The sequence below is a fragment of the Dama dama genome, chromosome 23, assembly GCF_033118175.1.
Source record: "Dama dama isolate Ldn47 chromosome 23, ASM3311817v1, whole genome shotgun sequence".
Classification (NCBI taxonomy): Eukaryota; Metazoa; Chordata; class Mammalia; order Artiodactyla; family Cervidae; genus Dama; species Dama dama.
Window position 1 is genome coordinate 4298136 of NC_083703.1, and position 14691 is coordinate 4312826.

The window sequence follows — 14691 nt, forward strand, 5'->3', positions numbered from 1 at the left end:
GAAATATCCCACCCTCACATTCTCCCACAAAGTTCAAAAGTCTGTTCTGTATTTCTGTGTCTCTTTTTCTGTTCTGCATATAGGGTTATCGTTATCACCTTTCTAAATTCCATATACATGTGTCAGTATGCTGTAATGTTCTTTATCTTTCTGGCTTACTTCACTCTGTATAATGGGCTCCAGCTTCATCCATCTCATTAGGACTGGTTCAAATGAATTCTTTTTAATGGCTGAGTAATATTCCATGGTGTATATGTACCACAGCTTCCTTATCCATTCATCTGCTGATGGGCAGCAATCCCACTTCTGGGCATACACACTGAGGAAACCAGATCTGAAAGAGACACGTGCACCCCAATGTTCATCGCAGCACTGTTTATAATAGCCAGGACATGGAAGCAACCTAGATGCCCATCAGCAGAAAAATGAGTTTTGAATTGAGAGTCTGGACTATGCTTAAAATCTTCATCCAGTGATTGCTCTCTATTTGTTTGAAGTCATACCCCGTTCCCGTTCGCCAGGCAGCCCCCTGTAGCAGTGTTATAATCATCCAGGACAAGTTCTTTAGGTCACGAGAAGTGGGTTTGTTGACATGTGAGTGCCAAGTCTTGGTGTGATGCAGGCAGAGGGCAGAGGGCAGAGGACATCTGGGTTCATTTCCTGGGGGCCCTTTTGCTTTCATTGACATAGAACTCGCCTGGAGTTTTTAAGAACAATGGTGCTTTCTTGCTAAAGACCAGGAATCCTTTGGGAAACACAGCTTAGCTGCTGTGGGGCCCCTGCATTTGGCTAACATTCCATCTTGATCTGATCCTGATGTCCATAGCAGTGGTTCTTAGATTTTTACTGTGTATTAGAATCACCTGGAGGGCTTGTTGGAACACAGATTTCTGGTTCCCACCCCAGAGACTCTGATTCAGTCTGTCTGGCCTGGAGCCCTAGATTCCGCCAATTCAGTCAATCTCCCAAGTGAGGCTGATGCTGTTGCTCCCAGGACTATACTTGGAGTAGCTCAAAGTCTTGCTTAAGTCCCGGTTTATGGAACACGCAATGAGATTGGATATAAAAGCAGAAAACTCAGCAGTTATCTGAGTAAACCTCTGAATGCTGAATTCTGTAAACAAAAAAAAAAAAAAGTGATTAAAAAAAATTTTCTCCTGATTTCTGATACTATGTTAGAGATCTCCTCTTGTGTGGAGTGAGACCAGTTGGCTGACACCTGGGAGTCCTTCTTTCCAGGAGCTCTTTTTCCCCAGATCTTAGAAAAAACTTCTCCTCTATGTACCTTCAGAGCATTAATATGTTTTGTTCTTAAAACTGCCTTAAAGGAAGATGCTGTATAAAACTGATCAGTCTTTCAATGCAAAAGTGAAAGCAAGAAATTTTCAAAATGAAAATGTTACATAATATAATGAGAAATGTGGTCATTAGATTCAGGATGCATTTGTCTCTTGTTTAGATGCTAAAAGATATTTGCATTTTTATTAGATTCAAAATGGTGTGAGTCATGCAGATCAACACATTTCTTTTTCACAGGAATCCTTTGTGTTTGAACCCAACTGCCTCTTCAAAGTAGATGAATTTGGCTTCTTTCTGACCTGGAGAAGTGAAGGCAAGGTATGGCACAGAAACAAGTCGCTCCTTCTTACTTTCAGGGTGAAGGCATTTCATTTCTCCACAAGTGACCAAAAGCCCCTTGTGGGCACAGACCCGACACTTATTCATTCATTCAAGACTTAAAATGTGCTTCTGTGTGCCAGACGTTGGGGATATAGCAATGGTCAAGGATGTGATCCTTATAGATTCCAGCTTAGGATCAAAGTCGGGCATCCAAAAGAAAGAAAGTTACAAGACATTGAGAGCTGCAAAAGAGAAGGTCAGGTTACATGAGCTTAAAAGCAGGCAAGTCTGATTTAAATCTTGGGAGCTAGAAAGATTTCCCAGAAGAGAGGTATTCAAGCTGAAGTCTCAGAGGTTCGTTTAAGGGCCCTTTCCAGGGCTTAACACATAGCACAGCGTTCACTTTTTGTGAACCTTTGAGCTGAATTTCTGAAGAGTAGAATCAGAGTTTAAGTTAGTATAGTCCCACTGATATTTCATGTACACACATATATTTAATAATATACATGGCAGTAATCACAATGTTAAATATATAAAAGTAACATTTTGTACTTATTCAGAGTTGCATTCTGCATGTATATGTGTGTATATCTGTACATATGGAATGGAATGTTTGGGGTCTCTGCAACCAGGCAGGATGCTCTGGGGCCTTCCCAGAACAGACCCCTCCCCTACATCCGCTGCTTAAGCTCCTCTCTGAAGTTCCTAGATCATATCTGATGCACATTTCCTGAGTTATTTCACAGATCCTAAAGCCCCCACCCAATGGAAGCATTTAATTACTTGATGACCATAAGGACATAGCCTCCTGGAGCCTCAGGATTAATAATGTTATCTCGCCATCAACCAGTCAGAGAAATGTGCACTAGCTGATCGGATGCCCTGCAATATCCCTGCCTCAGCTGCCCTTTGAAGCTGTTTAGCTGAAACCCTTTGCTTTGGGGAGCTCAGGGTTTTAGAGCGAGAGCCACCCGCTCTCCTTGCCTGGAGCCTTGCAGTAAACACTGCACTTTCCTTCACCACAACCCAGTGTCAGTGTATTGGTTTTACTTCACGTTGCAGGAATGGACCAAAGTTTACTTTGAAAATATCTTGACTATTTTTGATTGTTGAAAATTATTATCGTTATCATTACTTGTTTTTAATCCTGCTTCTGCCTTACTCTAATCAGCATCACCTTCATCATCACAAACGTTTGCTAATCAGCTGTCTGTGCTATAGGTCTGGCAGAATTTAGACTCACTGCCGTGTTGTATGCTCTCTTTGCAGGAAGGCCAAGTGCTAGAATGTTCCCTCATCAACAGTGTTCGGCTGGGAGCCACACCAAAGGTAGCCAAGTTGATGTTTGTTGTTCTTCTAGATACAGACTGCTGTGTGACCCCTTTGTTGTAGTTTAGTCGCTCATTCGTGTTCAACGCTTCTGACCCCAAGGACTGTAGCCTGGCAGGCTCCTCCTCTGTGGGATTTCCCAGGCAAGGATACTGGAGTGGGTTGCATTTCCTCCTCCAGGGGATCTTCCTGACCCGGGATTGAAACCTTGTCTCCTGCCTTGCAGGCATATTCCTTACCACCAAGCCACCGGGGTAAATCCCCCAAATCCTCAGCTGGATGAAGAACAGATACAGTTTAGAAATCTCATCTGTAATGGTTGGGTGATTTGGATTGCATTGGGTTTAATTATATTAGAAATTGTTATTAACCTTTGAAACTGATGACCCTTGTGTGGTATGAGCATTGAAATAAACTGTTCCCTTAACTCAGAAATTAATCTGACAAGCACCCCTCCCCCCCATCCCCACCTTCTTTTTCAGCAAAGAGTGAGTCACTTCTGGTCCATGGCTGATGTGGAAATTTAGATGACTCGGGTAGTTCCATATTTGTGCACCTGTGCACGCAGACCCTGCTCACCTTGAAGGCTCAGCTTGCCTCTGAGAGAAAAAAGAATGGCAGAGCACATGAATAAGCCTTCTTCACAGGGATTGATTTGTTTGAATGGGAAGCTGTTTGCACTAGAAATTTAAAGGATGGTTTTTTCCTAGAATATTCCAGCACAGCATTTATTCCCTTTTCCATAATAGTCTTGCAGGTTTGCAGGTTTTTAGATGTTCAAAACAAAATTATGCTCCTCACTTTGTTTTTGTCTTTTGTTAGTGACCCTCTTTATTTAATGTTAGTTTAAAATCTCTGTTTAACTACCTTGGCATTTCCCACCCCCCTCTCCCCCCGAGTTCTTTCAGAGGACAAAGCCACTATTTTATTTGTTAATTAGGGCAAACTTACACAGTTTTCATTCCAAATGAGGAGGCCAGGGCTCCTAGAGATGCACGTATTCATTCTTTGTGTCCAGGCTGTTTGAAAGACTCAGTCTCATTTTTTAATAACTTGAGGTTGCTGACTGTGGCAATGCCCTGCATGTTTGTGTGAATCCCCAGTGACTGTTCTCTGTGAGAACCCCCTTTGACCTTTGCAGACATAATCAGGTCTCAGGCAGAGCCTTTGAGTCCTGTTGCCGTAGTTCATGTCTTCCAATAACTACAAGCCGCAATTGAAAGAAAGACCCTGCCTCCCCATCTTCTAAATCAATAACTGTTTATACCTTTCTTACCAGATGAGTTCCAGTAATGTGTAGTGTTATAGGTTTTACCTATACGAGTTTTAGAATAACACTAGATACCTGGACATTTTTAGATAGAAGAATTTGCCTTACTGGATGTTTTTACATCAAATGTAGTTTCTTTTTCTATGCTCTGTGATCTAATGTATTTTTTTCCTATTTGTCTACCTCTGTAGGATCCCAAAATTTTGGCTGCTCTTGAAGCTTTTGGCAAATCAGAAAATGATCTGGAAGGGAGGATAGTTTGTGTCTGCAGTGGTGCAGATCTGGTGAACATCAGTTTCACGTACATGGTGGCTGAAAATCCAGAAATAACTAAGGTATCCTCCATGAAACAACCTCCTTCCATTCCCGTATGGACATGTGTGGTGCACATAGTTTTTCATGTATAATGTCATTTTGATATATATTTTGAATTGTATAATTTAATTTAAATTTTATAGAAAGTTTCCATTGCTTAGAAAATTCAACAAGCGCGATACCCTTTCAGCATGTCGCTCATGAATACCAGCAGCCTGAGCACTGACTGTGGTGTGTTGTAGGAGCCTCGCTACCAGAATGTAGACAAGGATCATCTGGGATTTGGTAAAACTGCAGATTCTGGTTCAGTAGGTCTGCGGTGAGGACACATTCTCCCTTTCTAACAAGCTCCCAGTGAATACTGGTGCTGCTGGTCTGAGAACCACAGTTTGAGCAGCAAAGGGTCAGAGCAGCACTACCCAGCTGAAATATAATGCAAGCCACACATGTAGCTTAAGTTTTTCTGGTAGCCACAGGTAAAATTAATTTTGTTATTTTATATCCCACACAGAAGTGATACCACATAGTATTATTCATCTTTGCCTGCCTGGCTTACTTCACTAGTGTCATCATCTCTGAGTCCATCCACGGGGCTGCGAATGGCCTTCTTTCATTCTTCTCTATGGCTGAGTAGTCGTCCATTGTATGAATGGACCACATCTTTATCCATTCCTCTGTCAATGGGCGTTTAGATTGGTTCCATGTCTTGGCTATTGTAAGCAGTGTTGCTCTGAGCACAGGGATGCATGTATCTTTTTAAATTCTGGTATGTCATTTTGTAACCCAATAGGTCATTTTAATGCGAAATCAATATAAAATCAGTTAACATATTTTATATTCTTCTATTCATACAAAGTTGTCAAAATATAATATGTGTTTTCAATTCAGATGAACTGAATTTCAGTTGCTGCATATGGCTGTGGTTACCCTGTTAGTTTCTAGATGACTGATACCTACCCTGCCTGTAAGCTATGAAAGTATTGGGTTATGATCCATCTTAATACCATAACCAGCCTACCATTGCCCTGGCAAGTGAGTCTCAAAGAGATATTGCCCAAAGTAGAAAGCCTCGAATGTAATTCACTCTCCTGCAAGTTGTTTGTCTTCGGGCAGTGTTACCTGTGGACAGAGCACCATTATCTTTGCATAAAATGTGTGAAGAGGCCTGGGCCTCTGCTCTTCCATGGCAGAGATCTGGGTTTGGGGGATTGGGAGATGGGCATTTTATTTTCCCATTGATCCTGCAAGTAGAAGCTCAGTGCAGGGTTGAATGAGAAAGGCCATCATTAGAAATATTGAACTTTAGAGCCTTCAGGGAATATCCAGGTAAGATTATTTGATGAAACTGAGATAAGAAGACTTTACCCTGGACACAGAATCACCGGGTGCAGAACTGAGTTCTACAGATACTGAGACCATCAAGACTCTTTCACCCTCACTTACAGAGTGTGACTCATATGTGCAGTAAAGTTTGAGAAGCTCCCAGCTGTGGCTCTGGGTCCAGGCAGGAATGGATGTTCCACAGGACGTGAGAGCCTTTGCTTCTGTACTTGCATGGCTTGGCTGGTTTTATGCTGCTTTTCCAGATCACCTCGCTTTGGGAGAACAGATGTTGCCTTCAGGTTCTTTCATTATTGTGCTCGGATCAACACCCAGTTGGATGGTTTCTTGAACCCTGCCGATCTGAACAAGCGTTGTTTCCAGTGCACGCTTAGGTTATTTGCTACAAAGGTCTTTCTGGTTGCTATCTGCCATAGCAACATTCAATCCCAGAAGTCCATGCTGATCACCCAGAAAGAGAAAGACTTGTTAATCAGACAGATATTTAGATGCTTGAAATTTTGCAAAATGACAGCTCTGTAGACCTGTGTCATGTCTTTTGTCAATCTGTCGCATTACAAGAAGCCCTATGACTCATGTGACCTTAAGAATCTGGGATCGGGAACAAGTTGCCTGGCCGCGCATCCTGCCTCTTCCTCTTCCCAGCTGCGTGACCGAGACACACGAGTGGCCTCGCTGGGCCTCACCTGCTTCATCTCAAAGTGGAACAGCAGCCCAGTGCCTGCTCCTAGGATTGCTCTGTAGGTTGCAGGACTCGTTACGTGGAAAGTGGCTATACCTTTCTCATCGAAAGCCCTCAGTGTCCGTTCACTGCTCAGATTGCAGAGTCCTCGCAGTTGAGAGCTAGAGGTGGAACTGAGACACCGCATTTTTCAGATGTAGAAGAGGAAGCCAAGGAGTTTAAAGAACTCGCTTGAGTCTACACAGCAGGCTAGGCCAGAGTTCAGCCTAAAACTCAGCCTTCTGATTTCTTGTGTGATACTGTCAACCCCACCCCATCCCTGAGCAAGTACAGTCCTGGGAAGGTGGCTCAGATCAGTAAATCGAAATGTTCTTACTTCCATGCTTTGACTGCTGCAGTCTTGTTTTATTTAAGAGCCATGGTCTGAACACTGTAGTCACAAATATGTGATATATAAGTCTGCGTTCCAGGGTAGAAGTCTATACTTCAAGACAAGATTTGGGGTTTTTTGTGGTCGTACCATTTTGACATGAATACAGCTTAGGAGCCCAGAATCTTGGGACCATAGAACAGCTCTTAGCTGGCGATATTATGTTCACATTATCACAGAAGTCAATTAAAGCAAATCATCATTTTAAAAAATTACACTTACAGACCTTAAACACTGTTATGGCAGGCTGAGTGTGGGTTGGAAAAGAGTTTGCAGACACAGAGCCTTTCAGAAGGGAGTGAGTTTATTAAGAACACAGAGCAGAGATAACATGGGCTCTGCGAGTGCAGCGGGCTAACCTCCTGATAGACAGGGAGAAGCGACACTTTCCGTGGGTTAGTAGCCAGTTTTTATAACCTCAAGACAAAGCAGATTCCTGCTGGAGGCTTGGCTTTAGGTGACTGGTTAGGGCATGATAGGGTGATCATGGGGTGGGCAGTTTTGCTGAATTTGGTGTCAGGAAGCTGGTTGGTGATGATCAGGGGGGATTCGGAGCCACAGTTACAAAGGGGCTCAGTCAGCTTCAGAGGTGCCCTTGGCTCTGGGCTCCATTTCTGCGGCCTTGGTGTAAAGCCTCACACGTATGGCCTGGGACAGAACTCCACAGGTACTCTATTCTAACTTGAAACATATAGATTTGGTTCAGTTGTTGGCCAATCTTTTGATGTTAGAGCCAAGATCTTTGCATTTAGTTTGGGTCTATTGGTTGTGTTTGATGGATTTTTTGCCAACGTGTGCTCAGTCTTGTCTGACTCTTTGTGGTCCTATGGACTGTAGCCAACCAGGCTCCTCTCTCCATGGAATTTTCCAGGCAAGAATACTGGAGTGGGTTGCCATTTCCTACTCCAGGGGGTTTTCCTTACTCAGGGATAGAACCCTTGTCTCTTGCATCTCTGAATTGGTAAGCAGATTCTTTACCACTAGTGCCACCTGGGAAGCCTTTTTTTTTTCCCACTTGTCCTTCACCCATAATGCATTGTCTGAAATATGCAGTTTGGTTTCTTTAAAATACAACTGAGTCCACTTTAAAGACATTCTTGGAGCAGTTAGAGAACAGAATCCTACTACCGAATAACTTCTTTCCCTAATCTTTTAGTTGTCTCATTTACACAGAACTTGAGAAAAAATTTTTAGCAATTATCGTTATTATAATTATAATTTATAATTATAAATATCTTTATTACAATTATAAATATCTTTATAAAGATATTTCTTATCTTTAAAGAAATCTTCCCAACTATCCAGTGGAAGAACCAGCAACCCTCTTTCTTTCCACAAGCATTTTTTACTAATCGTAGTTTTTATTACAAACATAAACAGGTATGGAAATAAATGTAAATAATTCATGGTACTCACACAAAATGAGAGCAGAAACTTACAAAATGCTGAAAAATAGCTTATTGACTGTGAGGATTAGCCATTCTCTGGGTGGTCAGAATGTTTTGCTTGTTTTATGCCATCTGACAAGTCTTGGTCTGACCAGTGATATAGAAGTTTTAAGAGGTTTTCTAGCACAGACCTTACCTAGGACTATTTATTTGAGATTCTTGAGTCTGTTCTTAATTCCTGATGATACTTACAGTCCAATGATACTTACAGTCCAATGATTCTGAAAAATTCACTTGACCAAACATTGAATCCAGGCAGGTGGAATTCATCAATTCATGTCCTGTCCATGGAGGACCAGCTTTCCCATGTGGGACCTTGCCTGACTCTGAAAGTCATCTTACTTCCTTGTTCCTCCACTTCCTAAAAGGGTTCTCTGACATCTTTTCTTACTTCAAGTTGGTGTTTTGAGAGTCAATAACATTTAACATCAAATCTTACTTTACTAGAGTTAAGGTTTCAAATAAACACAAAATATTTTCACAGTACCCGAGACAGTGAAAATGATGGTGCATTTTCTTGTTTAGATAAAAGATGACACGTGTATAAAAGACATCTTTATAGCTCCTCTTGTCTTTTCTTCAGCCATGCCCTCTGCTTGAAGAGTAAATAAACTTGCCTAGTCCCTCTACCTCTTTAACAAGATCTGAGCTCAATTTTACAGACCTTTCTCCCCTATGGAATAAATGTCTGATAGGATCCTAAACGTGAGTCCACATCAGACCTTCCAGCCACATCCTTCCAGTTGCTGAGGCCGTGGACACTCTCCTCGTGTGTCCTGATTGGTCTGTTAACAAACACTCTTGTGTCTAGAATCTAGCTGCTTCTACCGTCACCGTTTCTGCAGCGCCCTCCCAGCCGATAACATTTCTCCCCTAATTCTTTGCCTTGACCTTGTCTGTGTAGTCTGTTCCCAAAATAGCAGTTTTATATATATAGCTATATATATATAGTTTTATATAAAATAGCAGAGGGATGTTTCTAAACATAATTCAGATCCCATCACTGATACTCAGAACCCTCCAAGGCTCATGGGGCCTTAAAGAATCCCTTCTCACCTCCCTTCCTCTGGCTGCTATCCTCTCCCTCTCCCTATTTCCTTCCAGCCTCAGGAACTTTGTGCTTATGATTCCTTTTGCCTGGAACATACGATTCCCCAGCTACATGCAGCGCTCCCTCCCTCACATTTCTCAGGTCCCTGCTGGAACCTCACCTTAGCTGCCTGCCTCATCTCCCCTCAAGACATGCTAACTCCTTATCCTGCTTTATTTTTCTGCGTAGCACTTACCGCTACTTACATGCCATACATTCATTTACTGCCTCCCCATTCCCTACTACATCCCCAGCATCTAGAACCTTCAGTGCCTGACATTTAATCAGTGCTCAGTACATACATTTTGTTGTTTTGTATATATAAAGTGTTCTTAGTGGGCCATCTTTAAACTCTGGTGAATTTGTTTCAATATTGCTTCAGTGTTATGTTTTGGTTTTTTGGCCACGAGACACGTGGGATCTGAGCTCCCCAGCCAGGGACTGAACCTGCACCCAAGGGAAGTCCCTTTGTGTATAAATATAATTTCCAGAATGACGAAGAAGCAGCTAACAGTGGCAGCCTCTGGGAGTGGAAGCAGACGGAGAGTGAAAGGTGTTTGTTTTTCTCTTCTCGCTTGTCCTTTTTTGGGGGACTTATTTTTTCTTTTTCATTATTAAACTTAGTTTTTATTGGACTCTAGCTGCTTTCCGATGCTGTGTGGGTTCCTGCTGCTCCGCACAGTGAGTCAGCTGCGTGCACACATGGACCCCCCTTTCTTGGGTCTCCTTCCCGTTCAGGGCGCCTCAGAGCCCTGAGCAGAGTTCTCTGAGCTGCATAGCAGGCTCTCACTGGTTGTCTGTTTTATGCATAGTATCCATAGTGCATATGTGTCAATCCTGTCTCCCAGTTCATCACACCCTCTTTCCCCCTCAGTGTCCATACATTTGTCCTCATTTTATCGAGGTCTTTATGTGGACTGAATCCATAAACTCTAACCAGGTGATAAATAGGTATAACCGTCAAATTTTTTTACAGTTTAGTTCTAAGAAAAGCTAGGAGAATGATGTTTAGATAAGAAAACCAAGAAAATGTGATTCAATGATAGTCCAAAATGTCTGGGATTCCATGGCATTATTTTTAGTCACTTTTCAGGATGTAAGGGGGCCATTGCTGAGAATCCATGACAAGCCTGGAGGCTGTAACCCCAGTGTCTTGACCTGTTTCGAATTGAGATCACTGTTTTCTGCCCTCTAAATCCTTCCTGTCATTCCAGTTAGAAAACTCTGCTTTCATTTCCTCTCCTGAAAGGTCTTCTGTTAAAAGGAATTGCTAGCAAATTGCTGGTACTTTTCCCTCCAACCCAGTATGCCTTTGGGTAATAGGTGTGTCTGCTCGGTCACAGAACTTAAAACATCTATAAATAAAAACAATTGCATGAAGGAGATACTTCCCTTTTTTTTTCCTGAACTGTATGTAATAGAGCTTTTTTCTGAGTCCTCATCTCTCTGCCACTATTTTACTGTAAACTCTATTGTGCTGTATGCTTAGTCGCTCAGTTGTGTCCACTTCCTTGCAACCCTGTGGACTGTGGCCCACAAGGCTCCTCTACCCACGTGATTCTCCAGGCGAGAACACTGGAGTGGGTAGCCATTCACATCTCCAGGGGATCTTCCCCACCCAGGGATCGAACCCAGGTCTCCCATGTTGTGGGTGGATTCTTTACTGCCTGAGCCACAGGGAAGCCCATAAACCCTGCAAACAATGCCAAATATTATAACAAACTTCTTTAGTTAGAAGAGAAACTCAGTTTCTCAGATGTATTTTTTCTATCTTAGGATACAACTAGCTGGGGAGGATTTTGTCTCTGGTGTGTTGAAGGGAGCTCAGATGTCTTTCATTTAGTTCCAGCTGGTGCTACGGAGTGAACTGCAAGCACAGACACTGCACGTAAAATTGAAAGGCAGCCCTCTCTGAAAATCTCCACAAATAAATATGTTATTTTATTCCCAGTTGAATTTTATTTTGATTACAAAAATAAGCTGTTATTATGAAGTTCAAAATGCACAGATTTGTATTTGAGTTTAGACAACTTCCAGACTGCTCATTATACTTTCTGTAGGTTGTAAATATTTGGCAAACTCCATAAATTATGCTTTGTAACCAAGTCATCAAATAAGCCCACGATTGAATACTATAGAAAGTAAATTGCAAAAATGTTATGTCTTCTTCTTGTAGACAAAAAAGGTCAGGTAGTTTATTACAGGTAATAAAATCTTATTTAAGTCAATTGGATTGAATGTCAAAATCACTCTGCTGAATTGAAATCATGTTGAGTGGAAGAATTACTGCAAAAGTTCTTGGAGAAGGGATTCATTCTTTGTTTTGTTAAGAAGGAAAAAAATCAAGTTCACATTTAGTCAGTGCTGCATAATGGCTTTTTGCTCACACTCTGCAGAGCTCCCCTGGGCTTCCCAGGTGGTGCTAGTGGTAAAGAGCCCATGTGCAAATGCAGAAGACAAAAGAGATCCCTGGGTTGGGAAGGTCCCTTGGAGGAGGGCGTGGCAACCAACTCCAATATTCTTGCCTGGAGAATGCCCATGGGCAGAGGAGCCTGGCGGACTGCAGTCCGTAGGGTCGAATTGCAAAGGTCACGAAAACACTAAAGCCACTTAGCACTCATGCAGAGCTCCCCTCCTTTCAACTAGCTCCTCTACCCACAGGCAAGCACAGACCTACTCAAAGGGGTCAAACCAGAAGCCTCACCTGGGACTTTCTTAAAAATGCAAATCCTTGGGTCTTATGCCTGCCTAATACATCTGAAATTCTCAGAATGGAGCTCAGCTATCTGTTTTTGTTAATCGAAGTATATCTGATTAATATAACAGTTATATTAATATATACAATGTTATAAACAATTAATATAAACAATGTTATATTGATTTGAGGGGCACATCATTGTGATTCAGTATTTTTACAGTAATATTTTAACTAGCCTCCCAGGTGATTCTGATGCTGGATGAAATTTGAGTCCGCATTAGCTTAGCTTACAAATGGTCCAAAAATTATTACCACTTTGAACCCAAACAAGTTTTTATCAAATTAATTGACTGCAGCAGGCAGGTGAATCTATAGACCTCCTGATTCCTGTGGCCTTACCGGAAATGGTTAGAATTCACTAATACAAAAAGCATGATTAAAATGAATTCATTTCTGTGACCCTAGCAGGGGAGGAAAGCTATTTCTTGAAGTGTAGTTTTAATTGTATTAGCTATCTGGTGGTTCTCAAAGTGTGGTTCCAGACCAGCAGCTTCAGCAGTACCTGGGAACTTAATCCAAGATCTTAGGCCCTGCCCTAGTGCTCGAGTTAGGAGCTCCAGGAGAGCTGGTGCCCTGCAGAAAAGCTCTGTAAGGAGTTTCTCCTGCTCCTCTTGCAGAGACGCCTTGAGGAACTTGCATTTACTGGTTTGAGGAAATTTGATTTACTGGTTTGCTGCCTAGGCTCACCTGAGCCAATGCCTGCTGAATGCTAAAGGAGCTCAGTTGTAAATCTGCATTTCCTATCCATCATCCAAGCCCCAATATACTAGTTGATTTAAGTTCTTCACCACATTGTCTCCTGGTTCTTTGAGGCTCAAGTTTGGGATGGGGTGCATGTATGTGCGTGTGTGTGTATTTTTCATGTTTCCAAGAGTGAATGTTGGCATGCTCTTGTTTTATTTTTTCTTTAAACCATCCCGAATTCATGGGAAGCAAATCAACAAGGAGCAGTAGAAAGTTTTCTTAAGGACAAAGCTGTGAATTGGAGCAAATAAGTGGATGCGTATTTGTGAGCTTTAAATGTCCCCATCTCACCTAGGTGTTTTCTTCTTGCCAAAAAAGAAAGTGGGGCTCATTTACTTAATTGCTGAGTGGAATGTGGAGACCATGACACTCTGAGCCTTGGGTGGGTCTTACGTATCAGTGAGTGTGGATTCTGAGCCTTGGGCGGGTCATATGCATCAGTGAGTGTGGCGTGGGTAAGGCTTGCCCTGGGGGCTTCCATGACCACCTGTCACCTTTGTCCTCCCTTCCTCCGGCAGTTCTCGTGCTCCTCTTGCCAGACTGTCTGTTCCAGGACCCAGTACTTAGTGTCTGACCCATGGTGGTGCTCTCTGCACTCTGAAATTGTTTCTTTATCTATGTATTATCAAAATTAGTTCCTTTAGACCAGAAGTTGTTGACGCAGATGCCTGCAGGAGCCAGGGAGATGATGTGAATATTGGAAAGGTGTCAGGAGGCAGGTAGGGATGGAATAGAATGTAGTGAAGTGGGGTGTACATACTCCATCTGGGGGCACTTACCTCTTGCCAGTTTTCCAACCATCAGAACATGGCCCAGAGGTTGCTAGATGGTTGCTGGTGGTGGTGTCTTTTCCATGAGATACTGGACATCTGGATTTTTAACATGAAATTTCCTGATGTTAAAATGTTGACAAATATATTCATTTTTGTTAGTACTGTGTGTGTCAAACAGCAAACTTGTCTTTGGGTCATTTGGAACCTCAGCTCGAGACAACAGCCAGCATGCAGCATGGATGTACTTACACTAAAGTGAATGCTAATGTTTTCTTAGTATGTTTACCTCACTGACATTTTAAGTTAAGATGCCCACTTGTGTCTTTTTTCCTTCCTTCATTCAGCTGTTCATCCTAGAATTATTTTTTTATGAATTATAAATGTGGGCAAATCATTTCTTCTACATGGGCTTTCTTATCCTCACTTTTCAAAGAAGGGAGTTATAGTGAATGACCCTTGAAGTTACTTTCCCCTATAAAGACATGCAATTTCTTTACAAAACAAAAACGTGTACTAGATGCCAAGGAGGGTACCAATAAGTTGCTTGGATCCCTGTGTCTATTCTGAAGATTCTTTGGATGTAACAAAAGGTCATGGCTTGAGTTGTAGGAAGGATGCAACATGATCTTGACATTCTAAAAAGATGATTATTTTAGTTGCTCAGTCCTGTCTGACTCCTTGCAACCCCATGGACCTGCCAGGAGCCTGCCCGGCTCCTCTGTCCATGGGATTTCCCAGGCAAGGAGGAGTGCATTGCTATTTCCTTCTTCAGGGGATCTTCTCAACCCAGGGATCAAACCTGAGTCTTTTATGTCTCCTGTCTTGGCAGGGAAGGTAATATGGTAATAACATAGGGCTCAGAGCACTGCTTCTCAAAGTGTGGTCTGGAGC

The 14691-nt window shown here is 42.3% G+C and overlaps 1 protein-coding gene across 6 annotated transcripts in view; it reads left to right on the forward strand.

Annotated features, from left to right (window-relative positions):
- PLCB4 (phospholipase C beta 4) overlaps positions 1-14691 on the forward strand; it is a 454299-nt gene that overhangs the window by 305234 nt on the left and 134374 nt on the right. For all 6 annotated transcript variants that reach the window (XM_061125931.1, XM_061125930.1, XM_061125929.1 and 3 more), the window contains 3 exons: positions 1537-1617; positions 2890-2949; positions 4411-4554. In XM_061125931.1, the coding sequence (XP_060981914.1) occupies positions 1537-1617; positions 2890-2949; positions 4411-4554 (285 nt within the window). The remainder of the gene's footprint in view (positions 1-1536; positions 1618-2889; positions 2950-4410; positions 4555-14691) is intronic.